Below are 14,749 nucleotides of genomic sequence, written 5' to 3'. Positions count from 1 at the left end.
TAAGGTGTTCAAATTTATAATTGTTCTAAACAGAATTGATAGAAAAAAATTGTCCTCATTGGCGTAAGATGAAGGCAAAAGAGAAAACAACATGAGAAAAAGTTTTTTTCACTCGGTGAATAGTTGTGATCTGGAATGGATTGGCTGAAAGGGTGGCTGTGGCAGATTCAATTGCCTCTTTAGCAAAGGCCATGAGAAAATGAAATTACTGAGCTACAGGGATGGGCCGAGGAATGGGACTAACTGGATATCTTTTACAGAAATCTGGCAGTTGTTTCCGGAATTAAATGGCTTCCTTCTACTCTGAGCATTTTAACATTAAATAATCCTATTACATAGAGATATCTCCCATTACAAGCACAATATTATTGAGTTTCTCTTACCAGCTCGTGTGAGTGTCTTGTATATTGGACAGAGGTAAATTCCTTGTTGTGGTATTTTACGATTTGCAGTTGGGATTAACCAGATCACAGCCATTTCTGTGTAGAGTTCTTTGGGCCGAGATTCACCCAGTTGAAACAAAGCATGATCCCAGCGAGCTCCCTCCAAAAACAGGCCATAGATATAGCACCCGACTTGGGGACGATCCAAGTCAGAAGGCGAATTCTCAATTACCTGTGATTGGGACAGTATTGATTAGATCAGTGTATCTTAAAAAAAGTTATTTTCTTTTATTGCAATGAGTAAATAAAATGCAAATAAATAAATACATTCAGACCATTTCGCCTTCTGTTCAGTCCTGAAAATATGTATCAGTTACAAATTCAAAAAATTTGGAATGGCATAAGTTTAACTTTTTAGTTTCTGGTAGTTAACTCGTAATTAATGGATGCTTTTCATACTGGAGAAAGGTTTGTAATGGAGGTACCCAGATATCAGTGTTGGGATCCTTGCCTGTTGATGAATGACCTTGTTGCATAGGACACATCTTCATATTTTGAAACTGATACAAAATGTGGAAGCATTGTAACATATGGAGACTGTAAGATAGAACTTCAAAAGGGACATTAATAAATTGTTGGAGTTGTGGCAAGGTGATAGTTGAATTTCAACATAGAGAAATGTGAAAGGATATTGACAGACAAAAATAAAGGATACAACACTAAGGGGGCTGCAGGAACAGAGACCTGGGTGTATATCTATGTCAGTTATTGAAAGTGGTGGCACAGGTTGAGAGCTGGTTAATGAAACATACAATATCTTTGACTTTATTAAAAGGGGCACGGCATACGAGAGTAAGGAAGTCATGATGAACTTGTACAGGGCACAAGTTCGGCTTCACCTTGAATACTGCATCCAGTTCTGGATGGTACACTTTAGCAAGGGTATGAAAACTTACAGGAAAGATTAATGCAAATGATTCCTGGGATGAACTGCTTCAGCTATGAAGATAGATTGGAGAAAAGAAAGTTCAGAGGTAATTTGAGACAGATATTCAAAAGCGTGAAGGATTTGGACGGAATAGACATAGAAAAAGTGTTTATACTTGTGAGAGGATGAAGAAGGTGATTGGTAAAAGAAACAAAAATATATAAGCAAATCCCATTGCAGGGAGGTCTGGAATCCTCTGCTTGGATGTATGATGGAGGCACATCAACTAAAGAATTTCAAATGCAATTAAATTGTTTTCTGAAAAGGTGGAATTTATTTGCAAGAAGGCGGCGGAGTGGTAGAGTAGGATGCCTCAGCTGGAGCTCTTCTACTCCATTTCTTTCTTTTTTTTCCTCTTTCTTTTTTTTTCACTCCTGACCTTGGAATTGACCCAACGAGGCAACCTCTCAGCTCAGCCTGGCTCAGCCCATAGCAGTCTCTTGGTGGTCTGTAACAGTCTCTTGGCCCAATCTCTCAGCGGCCCATGGTGGTGTCTCGGCCTGGCAATGTCTTGGCCACACATGGTGCTCTCCTGGCCTGCAGTGTGTTCTATACTTTGGATCTAAGCCTTTTGTACCTAGGTTTCTTTGTGCCTAAGATGGCACCTTGTGTGGTGAAATTATATACTTTTCACTGTATTCCTGTCTACATCTGCTCATGAGTACACATGACAATAAAATCTAAATCTAAACCTGAAAGATCTAAAGTTTATGCAAGGGTACAGAGAGAGGGAAAGAATAGCACTAGGTGAATTGCTCATTCAGAGAGTCAATGCAGTCTCGGGCAGAATGGTCTCTTTTTGAGTATAACAATTATGTAATTCTCTGATTTGCAGATAAGCAGACTGATGTTCTTATTCTATTATGTTTACCTGGATGAAATTGTATTTAAACAGGGCTAAAGATATTCCTTGATAGACATTATTTGAACCAGATACCCAATGTTGCAATCACTGGTTAACACGAATGATTATCCACCCAGAAGATTTCATTTCCCTAGTCATGGGTTCTCTTGGTCTTTGCATGGCTGATGAGCTCAGTCCTTGAGCTATATCACCAAGTGCACAATTAGCAGATGTTACCAAGTGGTGAAATTGGACCTTGGCCTTGAGATCATTAGCATTCCTTCCTCCTGTTCCTTTTCTGTACTTCCTTTTCCCCCAGGTGTTCTCAAAGAATTGTGTCCCTTCATACAGCAGTTTCCTCCAAGTGAGTTTCTTCTGAATTAGGATCTCTCATGTGTTGACATCTATGATGTATTTTTTGAGGGAAGCCTTCAGGGAATCTTTGAAACACTTCCTTTGTCTTCCTCTCATCCATGTGCTTCCCCTGAGCTAGGCAAAGGAGATTTGCTTGAATAATCGGAAACCAGTTGTCTTAAGCATGCGGCCAGCTTAGTGGAGTTGGTTTCAGGTGTTAGTGGCCTTGATGCTGGTGTTGTTTGCTGTTTTAAAGATACAGGTGTTAGTTTGCCTGTCCTCTCAGCTGATGTGGTGATTTCCTCTCAAACAACATTGGTGATACTTGAGGTGGCATCTATACATAGTCAAGTTTTTGCAGCCATATAGAAAAGTTGGAAGGATGACTGCCTTATACACAAGGGTCTTGCTATCAACACAGATATCACGGTTGTCAAAAATTCTCATCCTTAGGTATCCAAAATGGCACTTGTAGATTGGATGTGACGCTGAATCTCCACATTAGATGAGGGGTGTTCAGGAGGATTATTCTTTGAAGGCTGGGAAGGATTTGAGGTTGAGGCTGAGAACAATTCTTTGGTATGCTTCTGTGAAGACATTAAGTGAAGCTTGAAATTTCTATTCCGAGAGAGCAGAGATGACATTGTCATTCACATACTGAAGTTCCACAAATGCTGTTGCTGTAATTGTCTTCTTGGATTTAAATTAGTTGAAGTTGAAAAGTTTCCATCCATCTTGTAGACAATGTCACACCATAGGGAAGCTTGTTTTTGACAAGATGAAGAGTGGAGAAAAGAATGGGGGACGCTGACACATCCCTGCTGGATCCCTGACTTGACCTTAAAGGATTCAGTCATATTATTGCTGATGAGGACCAAGGCCGACATCTTGTCATGGAGGAGACGAAGGATATTGATGAATTTCACTAGACAGCTATCTTCTGTGGCACTTCTTGATTGACTGAGTAAAAAGTCAAGTCAGTGAAGGCCGTGTGGAGTGGTTGATTTTGTTCCTGGCATTTCTTTTGGAATTGTTGAAAGTGAAAATCATGTCATTGTTCCATGGTTTGGTTGTAGGTCACACTGGCTTTCAGGAAAGATTTTCTCTGAAACAAGAATAGAATGTCTAACAAGGAATTGGGCAATGATCTCCCCAGGGATAGATTCAGTAGCTTCTCACAGTCTGCTTTGTCTCCTTGAAGATAGTGCGCTGGTAGCATTCCTGAGATCAGCAGGGATTTATTTCTTTTTTATCCCAGATTCTCAGATGGAGAGTCCAAAGTTTTAAAATGTGCAGATTAGGTTGGTTAGCCATGGGAAATGCAGGATTAAAGGAATTGGGTAGGGGGTAGTTCTGACTGGGATGCACTTCGGAGGGGTGGTATGAACTCATAGAACATAGAACATAGAAGGATACAGCGCAGTACAGGCCCTTCGGCCCTCGATGTTGCGCCGACCGAATCCTACCTAACCTATACTAGCCCAATAACTTCCAAATGCCTATCCAATGCCCGCTTAAATGACCATAAAGAAGGAGAGTTCACCACTGATACGGGCAGGGCATTCCATGAACTCACAACCCGCTGTGTGAAGAATCTACCCCTAACATCTGTCCTATACCTACCACCCCTTAATTTAAAGCTATGTCCCCTAGTAACACCTGACTCCATTAGCAGTAAAAGGTTCTTAGTATCTACCCTATCTAAACCCCTAATCATCTTATACACTTCTATCAGATCTCCCCTAAACCTTCTCTTCTCCAATGAGAACAGCCCCAAGTGCCTCAGCCTTTCCTCATAAGATTTTCCTACCATTCCAGGCAACATCCTGGTAAACCTCCTCTGCACTCGTTCTAAAGCTTCCACATCCTTCCTATAGTATGGCGACCAAAACTGCACACAATACTCCAGATGAGGCCTCACCAGAGTCTTATACAACTGCAACATGACCTCAGGACTCCGGAACTCAATTCCTCTGCCAATAAAGCCCAGTACACCATATGCCTTCCTCACAGCACTATTTACCTGGGTGGCAACTTTCAGAGATCTGTGTACATAGACACCAAGATCCCTCTGCTCATCCACACTACCAAGTAGCCTACCATTAGCCCAGTAATCCATCATCTTGTTATTCCTACCAAAGTGAACGACTTCGCACTTAGCTACATTGAATTCCATTTGCCACATTTCCGCCCAGCTCTGCAACTTATCTATATCCCGCTGTAACCTAGCACTTCCTTCCTCACTATCCACAACTCCACCGACTTTTGTGTCATCCGCAAACTTGCTTACCCAGCTTTCAAGTCCTTCCTCTAGATCATTTATAAAGATAACAAAAAGCAATGGTCCCAAAACAGATCCTTGTGGTACACCGCTAGTAACTGCGCTCCAAGATGAACATAATCCATCAACTACTACCCTCTGTCTCCTTCCAGCCAGCCAATTCCTAATCCAAACCTCTAATGTATCCTCAATGCCATACCTCCGAAGTTTTAGCATTAGCCTACCATGGGGAACCTTATCGAACGCCTTACTAAAATCCATATACACAACATCTACTGCTTTACCCTCATCCACTTCCTTAGTCACCTTCTCAAAGAACTCAATAAGGTTTGTGAGGCACGACCTGCCCTTCACAAAACCATGCTGGCTATCCCTGATCACGTTATTCCTACCCAGATGTTCATAAATCTTATCCCTTACCATTCTCTCTAAGACTTTGCCCACCACTGAAGTCAGACTCACCGGCCTATAGTTACTAGGGCTATCCCTACTCCCTTTCTTGAACAATGGGACCACATTCGCTATCCTCCAGTCCTCTGGTACTATTCCCGTTGACAATGACGACATAAAAATCCAGGCCAATGGCTCTGCTATCTCCTCCCTAGCTTCCCATAGGATCCTGGGGTAAATGCCATCAGGCCCAGGAGACTTATCTATATTCATCCTTTCCAATATTCCCAAAACCTCTTCCCTGCATATTTCCAGGGCATCCATTCTAATTATTTGTGATTCCATATTCACATCAGCAACAGTGTCCTGTTCCTGAGTGAATACTGATGAAAAGTACTGATTTAATGTCTCTCCAATCTCCTCCGCCTCCACACACAACTTCCCACTACTATCCTTGACTGGACCGATACCTACCCTAGTCATCCTTTTATTCTTGACATACCTATAGAAAGCCTTTGGGTTTTCCCTAATCCTACCAGCTAAAGACTTTTCATGTCCCCTTCTCGCTTCTCTTAGCTCCCTCTTTAGCTCCTTCCTGGCTACCTTATAACTCTCAATCGCCCCAACTGAACCTTCACGCCTCATCTTTACATATGCCGCCTTCTTCCCTTTCACAAGGGACTCCAATTCCTTACTAAACCACGGCTGCCTCACAAGGCCCTTTACACCATGCCTGACTGGTACATACCTATCGAGGACACGCAGTAGCTGCTCCTTGAACAATCCCCACATCTCATTAGTGTTCTTCTCTTGAAGCCTGTTTTTCCAATCCACACATCCTAAGTCATGCCTCACTGCATCATAATTTCCCTGCCCCCAGCTATAGCTCTTGCCCTGCGGCGCACGATTATCCCTCTCCATCACTAAAGTAAAAGTCACCGAGTTGTGGTCACTGTCCCCGAAGTGCTCACCTACCTCCAAGTCTAACACCTGGCCTGGTTCATTACCTAGAACCAAATCCAATATAGCCTCCCCTCTTGTTGGCCTGTCGACATATTGTGTCAGGAAACCCTCCTGCACACATTGTACAAACACCGACCCATCTAATGAACTCGAGCTATAGCTCTCCCAGTCAATATCTGGGAAGTTAAAGTCCCCCATAACAACCACCCTGCTACCTTCACTCTTTTCCTGAATCATCCTCGCAATATTATCCTCTACTTCTCTAGGACTATTAGGAGGCCTGTAGAAAACACCTAACAGGGTGACCTCACCTTTCCTATTTCTAACCTCAGCCCAAACTACCTCAGATGGCAAGTCCTCTTCCATCGTCCATTCCACTGCTGTGATACTGTCTTTGACAAGTAATGCCACGCCTCCCCCTTTTTTACCCCCATGTCTGATCCTACTAAAACATTTGAACCCTGGAACGTGCAACAGCCATTCTTGTCCCTGTTCTACCCACGTCTCTGTAATGGCCACAACATCGAAGTCCCAGGTACCAACCCACGCTGCAAGTTCACCTACCTTATTCCTTATACTTCTGGCATTGAAGTATACACACTTCAATCCACCTTTCTGGTTACAGGCACCCTCCTTAGAGATCGCTGCATTATTCCTAACTCAATGGGCCAAATGGCCTGCTTTCACTCTACAGGGATTCTATGATTGCATGAGAGGACGGCTAAATTCTCCCCTGAAAATCTCCCCTGAAATCCTATCTAAACCTGAAGCTTTTCCATTCTGCAGTTGTCAAATGGTGACTTCAACTTCTGCCACGCTAGGTGGAAGTTTGAAATCATCCTTCATGGGTATTTGGAGGATTTCCTCAAAAAGCAACTTCATAAATATATGTATTGTAGTTTTGGAGTTCTTTGAAGTGTTCTCTCCATTGGAGGTTGATATTTTCTCTGACTTTCAAGAGGGTGCCATCCTTACTCAACACCAGTTTGAATATTAGGGTGTTGGGTCTGTTGAGCCTTGGTGGCACTGAAGAAATCCCACTGTCATGCTTGTCAGAAAGGAGTTGCTTAGCTTTTTTAGTCCACCATTGGCTCTTGATTTCCCTAATTCTTCTTTGTAACTCTGCCTTTACTGTTTGATCAGTTGTCATCTTTGCCTTGCTGGTGATGTTATTTAGCCAGGTACAGTGAGCTTCCTCCTCCTTCCTCTGATGAGCTGAAACTTAAGTTTTGAATTTTTTATGGGTCAAGTGGAGCTAGATTGTTCTTCCAGGCTTCACACGATAAACATATGCCCCTGTAACATCTGACCTCCCTTCTGGAGAACAGCTTCACCTAAAGCTCAGAGGTGATAGGATGGTACATTGGTGGTGGGGATCTGGAGTCTGTGGATTTCCACGAGGGGAGTACATGTATTTTCATTTCTGCCCATTGCTTCCTCTCAAACTGTTCCGACTTATTGCACTTGAAAACCAAATGATAAAAATTCATTTTTAAGCGTAGTCATTACATCTATATAAATGTTTTACAAGGCAAATTTCTACAGCAAAAACTTTTCTCCCATGCACCCATACCATAGGATGAAGAAAGCACCTTCATACTCTAAAGTTGACCAAAGCACTGACCTACAATCTGCCAATGTCCATTACTTAGGATTTTGATTTGTCTCAAGAGATATCTGTGGAGCCAAGAAACATTCAGCCCATCTCAGATCTTCACTGGAAGCCTTTCAGGGAAAGTTCATAGATTAAGGCATCGACATGCTCAATGACTCACACAAGGTCACACCTGAGCTGACAACTTGGATGACATATTCCTCCTTTCACATTCCAGTGTTTTCCATTTAATTGCATGATTTATTGGTGGCTGAAAATGCAAATTTTAAATTGGAGGATGTATTACCTGAGATTTATGATTATTTGCTTGTTGGGCATTAACTGGAAAATTTACTTAAATAGATATATTGTGAAACTGGTTATTAGGCTCAAAGAATAAATACTTGTAAAAGTGTCTAAGGATTGAGCCCAGATTTTTTCAACTGAATTCGAGAATATATAACTAAGAAAGTGCATTTTAGATTTGGATTTGCATTAAGAAAGTGTGGAGTAGAAATGTGAAAACTTTTCTTAAGCTCCTAGTTAATGCCTATTCTGGCTTTCTCTTCATTATCTCCTTGTTCACCTCACACAGCCATATAGCTAAGCAGTATTACATGCTACAATACCTTGCTAGGTAAGCTTTGGGTTTCAAGGGCTAGAAACAATTAATTTAGTTAATTAAAACATAATAAGGATGTTGTGGTTCTGTTCGCCGAGCTGGGAGTTTTTGTTGCAAGCGTTTCGTCCCCTTTCTAGGTGATATCTTCAGTGCTTGGGAGCCTCCTGTGAAGCGCTTCTGTGCTGATTCCTCTGGCATTTATAGTGGTTTGAATCTGCCGCTTCCGGTTGTCAGTTGCTGTCCGCTGCAGTGGCCGGTATATAGGGTCTAGGTCGATGTGTCTGTTGATAGAATTTGTGGATGAGTGCCATGCCTCTAGGAATTCCCTGGCTGTTCTCTGTTTGGCCTGCCCTATAATAGTGGTGTTGTCCCAATCGAATTCGTGTTGTTTGTCATCTGAGTGTATGGCTACTGGGGATAGCTGGTCGTGTCGTTTTGTGGCTAGTTGATGTTCATGGATGTGGGTTGTTAGCTGTCTTCCTGTTTGTCCTATGTAATGTTTTGTGCAGTCCTTGCATGGGATTTTGTACACTACGTTGGTTTTGCTCCTGCTGGGTATCGGGTCCTTTGTCCTGGTGAGTTGTTGTCTGAGAGTGGCTGTTAAAAACACAGAAATAGAGAACACACACCGGATCATCAATGCCACACTCACAGGAGTCCGATTCACGAGAGAGGAAGAAAAGGACAACCAGCTCCCATTCCTGGACATGATGGTACAAAGAGCACCGAACGGAGAATTCACCATGAAGGTATACAGAAAAGCCACACACACAGACCAAGTCCTGAACTATGAAAGCAACCACCCCAACACACACAAACGAAGTTGCATCAGGACATTATTCAAAAGGGCCACAACACACTGCAGCACACCTGAACTACAAAAAGAGGAAGAAGAACACCTATACAAGGTATTCACCAAAAACGGATACCCACGCAATTTCATCAACAGATGCCTTAGGGAAAGACAACGAAATGAGGACATGCTACAACCCAAAGGACTGGCCACACTCCCATACATCAGGAGCATTTCTGAACTGACAGTCAGACTGCTGCGATCACTAGGACTCATAATAGCACACAAACCAACAGCCACTCTCAGACAACAACTCACCAGGACAAAGGACCCGATACCCAGCAGGAGCAAAACCAATGTAGTGTACAAAATCCCATGCAAGGACTGCACAAAACACTACATAGGACAAACAGGAAGACAGCTAACAACCCGCATCCATGAACACCAACTAGCCACGAAATGGCATGACCAGCTATCCCTAGTAGCCATACACTCAGATGACAAACAACACAAATTCGATTGGGACAACACCACTATTATAGGGCAGGCCAAACAGAGAACAGCCATGGAATTCCTAGAGGCATGGCACTCATCCACAAATTCTATCAACAGACACATCGACCTCGACCCTATATACCGGCCACTGCAGCGGACAGCAACTGACAACCGGAAGCGGCAGATTCAAACCAGTATAAATGCCGGAGGAATCAGCACAGAAGCGCTTCACAGGAGGTTCCCAAGCACTGAAGATGTCACCTAGAAAGGGGACGAAACGTTTGCAACAAAAACTCCCAGCTCGGCGAACAGAACCACAACAACGAGCACCCGAGCTACAAATCTTCTCACAAACTTTGAACATAATAAGGATGGCAGGCGTTGAAGCTGTAGTATATGGGAGTTCATGGCTCTTTGCTTGATCAATCTGTGGCAGTATCTACGTCTTGAGGAGTTTCAGCTCATGGTCAAAGGTACACACACTGTGATGCGTTAAGGAGGGAAAAGTGGTCAGAAACAGGGGTATGATTGCAAGTGAGGAAAGTATGGGAATTGAGAAAGCAGACGATGGGAAACCTAGCCTGGCATTTATCCAATAGGTTTGAGGTTACTTCAGTTTGCACAGATGAGATTGTGGAATGCAGGGCGAATTGATTACACTCACAGTATTGAGTAATTTGTTCTCTATAGCTGTAGTGGCTGCTCCCTATTAGAGAGAAACTTGCAGGTGGGATTGCCAGGGTGAGGAGTGGTTTGGGGTGATCCAGTTATTGTGGTCAATATAGGAATCAATTACATGGATAGGATTAGGAAAGAGCTTCTGTCTAGATAGAATGAGTAGTCTGGGGATAAATAAAAAATCAGAACCACAAAGGAAATAATATCTGGATTATTATTATTACTTGGTGCAAAAGTGAATTTGGATAGGGTTATTAAGATTAGGGAGTTCAATGATAGGGAGAATGAGTTTCAATTCATGGGGCACTGGGAAAAATACAGTCTTTACCTGAATCACATTGGACCACTGTGCTCGCAACTCATACACACGGATGGAAAAGAAGTCTTTAAATTAAATAGTGGGGTGGGTGAAATTATGTGGTGTAAATTACAGGGAGAGTACAAGGCAATATAGCAAGACAGCAATGAGGATAATAACATGACAGGAAGTGACAGAGCATACAAATGTAAGTGTGTGCCAGCAATTAATGCAAAAATATGAAATAGAATTAAAGGCCCTGGAATTGAAAGCATGTAATTTATGAAACAAAATCCATGAATTGACACTGCACATAGAAACAAATATGTATGACCTAATGACTGCTACGTTAAGCATGGCTGGCTGACCAGGCTGGGTCCTGAATATGCAAGAGTATTTGACAGTTTGGAAAGACAGGAAGCTAGGAAAGGTAGGTGGAGTAACATTGTTAATAAGGATGACATTAACACAATAGGGAGATGATTTTAGATCTAAAGATCAAGATGTAGAATAAGCTTGTGTGGAAATAAGAAATAGTAAAATAAGAGGTACTTTTGGCAGTATTTTATAGGTTGCCTAATGATAAATACGATGGAGTATATGATGGAGTTTACAACAAGAGATATATGAAGCGAATAAGAAAAGGATTGTAATAACCATGGATGATTTTAAGTTACAAATAGATCAAATGAATCAGTTATTAAAGGATAAGTTTATAGCATAACTTTGAGACAGATTTTCAGAGCAGCATCTTCTAGAGCCAACCAAAAGATTGATTAATGATACCAAAGTAAAGTAACCACTAGGTGGCGGTGGTCATAACATGATTGAATTTTACTCTCAGATTGAAGTTGGGGTCTAAGATGAATGTTTTAAATAAAAGCAGCTACAAAAGGTTTGAAGGCAAAACTTAATAAAGTGAACTGGGCAATTAGTAAAAGAATCGGACAGTAGAAGTGCAGTGCAAACATTTAAATAAATATTTCATAATATTTCAACAAAGATTTGTTCCAATGAGAGAGACTATAAAAAGGATGCACCATCCATAGCTAATGAAACAAGTTAAGGATGGCATCAAATTGAAATTAAAAGCATTTAATTCTATAAAAGTTATTGTTATGTCAGGAAAGACAATTGAGAGACTGAGAAAAGCAGCTAGAAATATATTAACAGGTAGTAAGAGTTTCTACAAGCATTTCTACAAATAGTAACTTAAATAATTGGAAAATAAGAAACTGGGAGAATTATTGAGCAGATATCTTGTGTCTATCTTCAATGTAGAACACATAAATAACATTCCAGAAAAACTAGTTATTTCAAAATGTGAAAGGGAGGGAAGAACATAAAACAATTACAATCAGCAAAGAATGGGTACTGTATTTAGGAGAGTAAATTGTGAAATGGAACTAAAGAGTGTGCAAAGGGATATAGTTTAAGTCATGCGGAAAAGTTTGACAAATGGAGTATATGTGGAAATATGAATTTGTTCACTTTGGCAGATGGAATAGAAAATTAGCACAATATTTAAATGAAGAGAGGTTACAGTATGCTGCGGAATAAAGGACCTGATAGCCTATACATGGATCACAAAAGGTTAGTTTGCAGGTACAACAAAGACTGGGAAGGCAAAATTTGTTTTATTCATCATGGGATGTGGACTTTGCTAGCTGCAAGTTAAAAGTAAACCACACTGCTGTGGGTCTAGACACCATGTCAGCCAGGCCATGTAAAGAATGGCAGATTTTTTTCTGTAAGGTGCATTGGATTAGTTTTTACAACAATCAACAATAGTTGCATTAGACTATCTTTTAATTCAAGATTTTCCGAATATCATTTGCTGTGGTATCTGCTCATGGTATATTGATATATTAAATTGGGTTTTTGATGCCTGAGTTCAAGTCTACTATGTAGGCGAGGTCCAGGGTCTATCTGTGCTCTATGTTGACTTGATTCCAGCTACAATGTAATTTGGGAGTGATCTATTTTTCTAGACAGATATTGTGTTTGTATTCAATTTACTCCATGATATCATCCCCCATCATATCTCTAACCTTCTCCAGTCCTATATCCTCTGAGGATTCCACGTTCCTTTAATTCTGACTTCATGTGCATCCCTGATTCCTGTTGCCTCACCCTTGGTAGATGTGCCTTCATCTAAGGCCTTAAGCCCTGGAATTCCCAAACCTACTTTAAGTCACTGCTTGAAGCCTACCTCTTTGACCATTCTTTCGAGTCTCTGCCCAAATGTCTCCTTATGTTATGCCATGTTTTATCTGATAAATGCCTGTGAGGTGTATTGGGATTTCAGTACCATATTAAAAGTGCAATATAATTAGAAGTTGTTGTACTTACACTTTGTGCCAATATTACTGGGTAAGGAAATAGAAGATTATTAAAGTTTTCCACTGGTGATACTAAATAGAATGATCAAATGTTTGATTAAAGAGAGAGATTCTACGGAATGTGCTTAAAGGGAAAAGAGAGGTAGAAAAGGTGGTTTGTTCAGGGAGGAAATTCCAGGGTGTCTAGACAACTGAAGCAATGATGAAGCGATTAAAATTCAGGAAGCTCCAGAGACCAGAATTAGATGAATGTAGATATCAGGAAAATATCATCAACTTGCTGCCAGGAATTTGACATAGTCATTGAATCATACAGCATTGAAACAGTCTCTACTGTCCAACTAGTCCATGCTGACCACGTTCCCAAACCAAACCACTACCACTTGTTTGTGCTTGGCTTATATCCTTCCAAATCTTTCTGGTTCAAGTATTTATTCAACTATCTTTTTAAATGTTGTAACTGTATCCATCACTACCTCAGACAGTTCATTCCACATATGCACCACTATCTGTGTAAAACAAAAGTTGCCCTCATGTCCTTTCTAAATCTTTCTCCTCTCACCTTAAAAATAGTTACTAGTTTTGAGCTCCCCCACCCTACGGAAAATATCTCTGGCCATCATGATTTTATAAACCTCTATAAGGTCACCCCTCAACCTCCTACATTCCAATTAAAAAAGTCTCAACCTATATTTATAACTCAACCCTCCATTCCCAGCAACATCCTGGCAAATCTTTTCTGAATCCTCTCCAGCTTAATAATATCTTTCCAAAGACAGAGTGACCAGAACTGGACCCTAATGTCCTGTACTACCACAATATGACTTCCCAATTCCTATACTCAAAGGTCTGAGCAATGAACATAAGCATGCTAAACAACTTCATAACTACCTGTACTTGTGATGTAAATTTCAAAACATTATGTACCTGAACCCCTAGGTCTCTCTGCTTTACAACATTACCCCGGGCTCTACCATTAATTGTAGATGTCCTGCCTTGTTTGTTTTACCAAACTGCAATACTTCTCATTTATCCAAATTAAACTCCATCTAATACTCCTCAGCCCAATGACCAAATTGATTAAGATCTTTTTGTAACCTTAGATAACCTTCTTCACTGCCCATTATGTCATGAATTTTAGTGTTACCCACAAACTTACAAACAATGCCTCCTAAACTCTCATCCAAATAATTTATACAAATGACGAACAAAATTGGACCTAGTACCAATCTTTGTGGAACACCGCTGGTCACAGGCTTCCACAAACCATCCCTGTAACTGTTGATAAACATGATCTGATTTGGTCAGCTATTATCCCACATGACAGCTTCCATGTATCCTATTTTGGTATCAAGCTTGCTCACTGAATAAATGCCTCAGATTCCATTTCGAAGGTTGCCAATAAGACCCATCTCAAAGCACATGACTTTGGGATTCCTACAGCTCCAAGACTAGTCAAGATGGGTTTGTTGTAGGCAGTAGTAGAGAACCCATAAATGGATTTCTTAACCAGCATGTGAAGGAAAGAGAGTTGTTTTTAAACATCTTTCTTTGCAATTTGGTATTCTTGCAATTTTGCCATCATGATGAAGACTTGACAGCTGGTTGCTTTTCATAGCAATATTATATTCCGCATACTCAATAGAATATTTAGACTTAATAGCATAATGTGGTACTGCAATTACTCACTGAGTCCTCTGCTGGACATATTAGTCTTGCATTTA

General features: G+C 41.0%; 1 protein-coding gene across 1 annotated transcript in view; it reads right to left on the bottom strand.

Moving 5' to 3' along the window:
• dnah1 (dynein, axonemal, heavy chain 1) overlaps positions 1 to 14,749 on the bottom strand; it is a 437,548-nt gene that overhangs the window by 10,531 nt on the left and 412,268 nt on the right. Inside the window, exon 76 of the mRNA XM_060835044.1 lies at positions 384 to 615. Within this exon, the coding sequence (XP_060691027.1) occupies positions 384 to 615 (232 nt within the window). The remainder of the gene's footprint in view (positions 1 to 383; positions 616 to 14,749) is intronic.

The sequence above is a fragment of the Hemiscyllium ocellatum genome, chromosome 14, assembly GCF_020745735.1.
Source record: "Hemiscyllium ocellatum isolate sHemOce1 chromosome 14, sHemOce1.pat.X.cur, whole genome shotgun sequence".
In the NCBI taxonomy this organism is placed as follows: domain Eukaryota; kingdom Metazoa; phylum Chordata; class Chondrichthyes; order Orectolobiformes; family Hemiscylliidae; genus Hemiscyllium; species Hemiscyllium ocellatum.
Note: the sequence above shows the minus strand (reverse complement) of the source record. Positions and strands in the feature narration are given on the sequence as shown.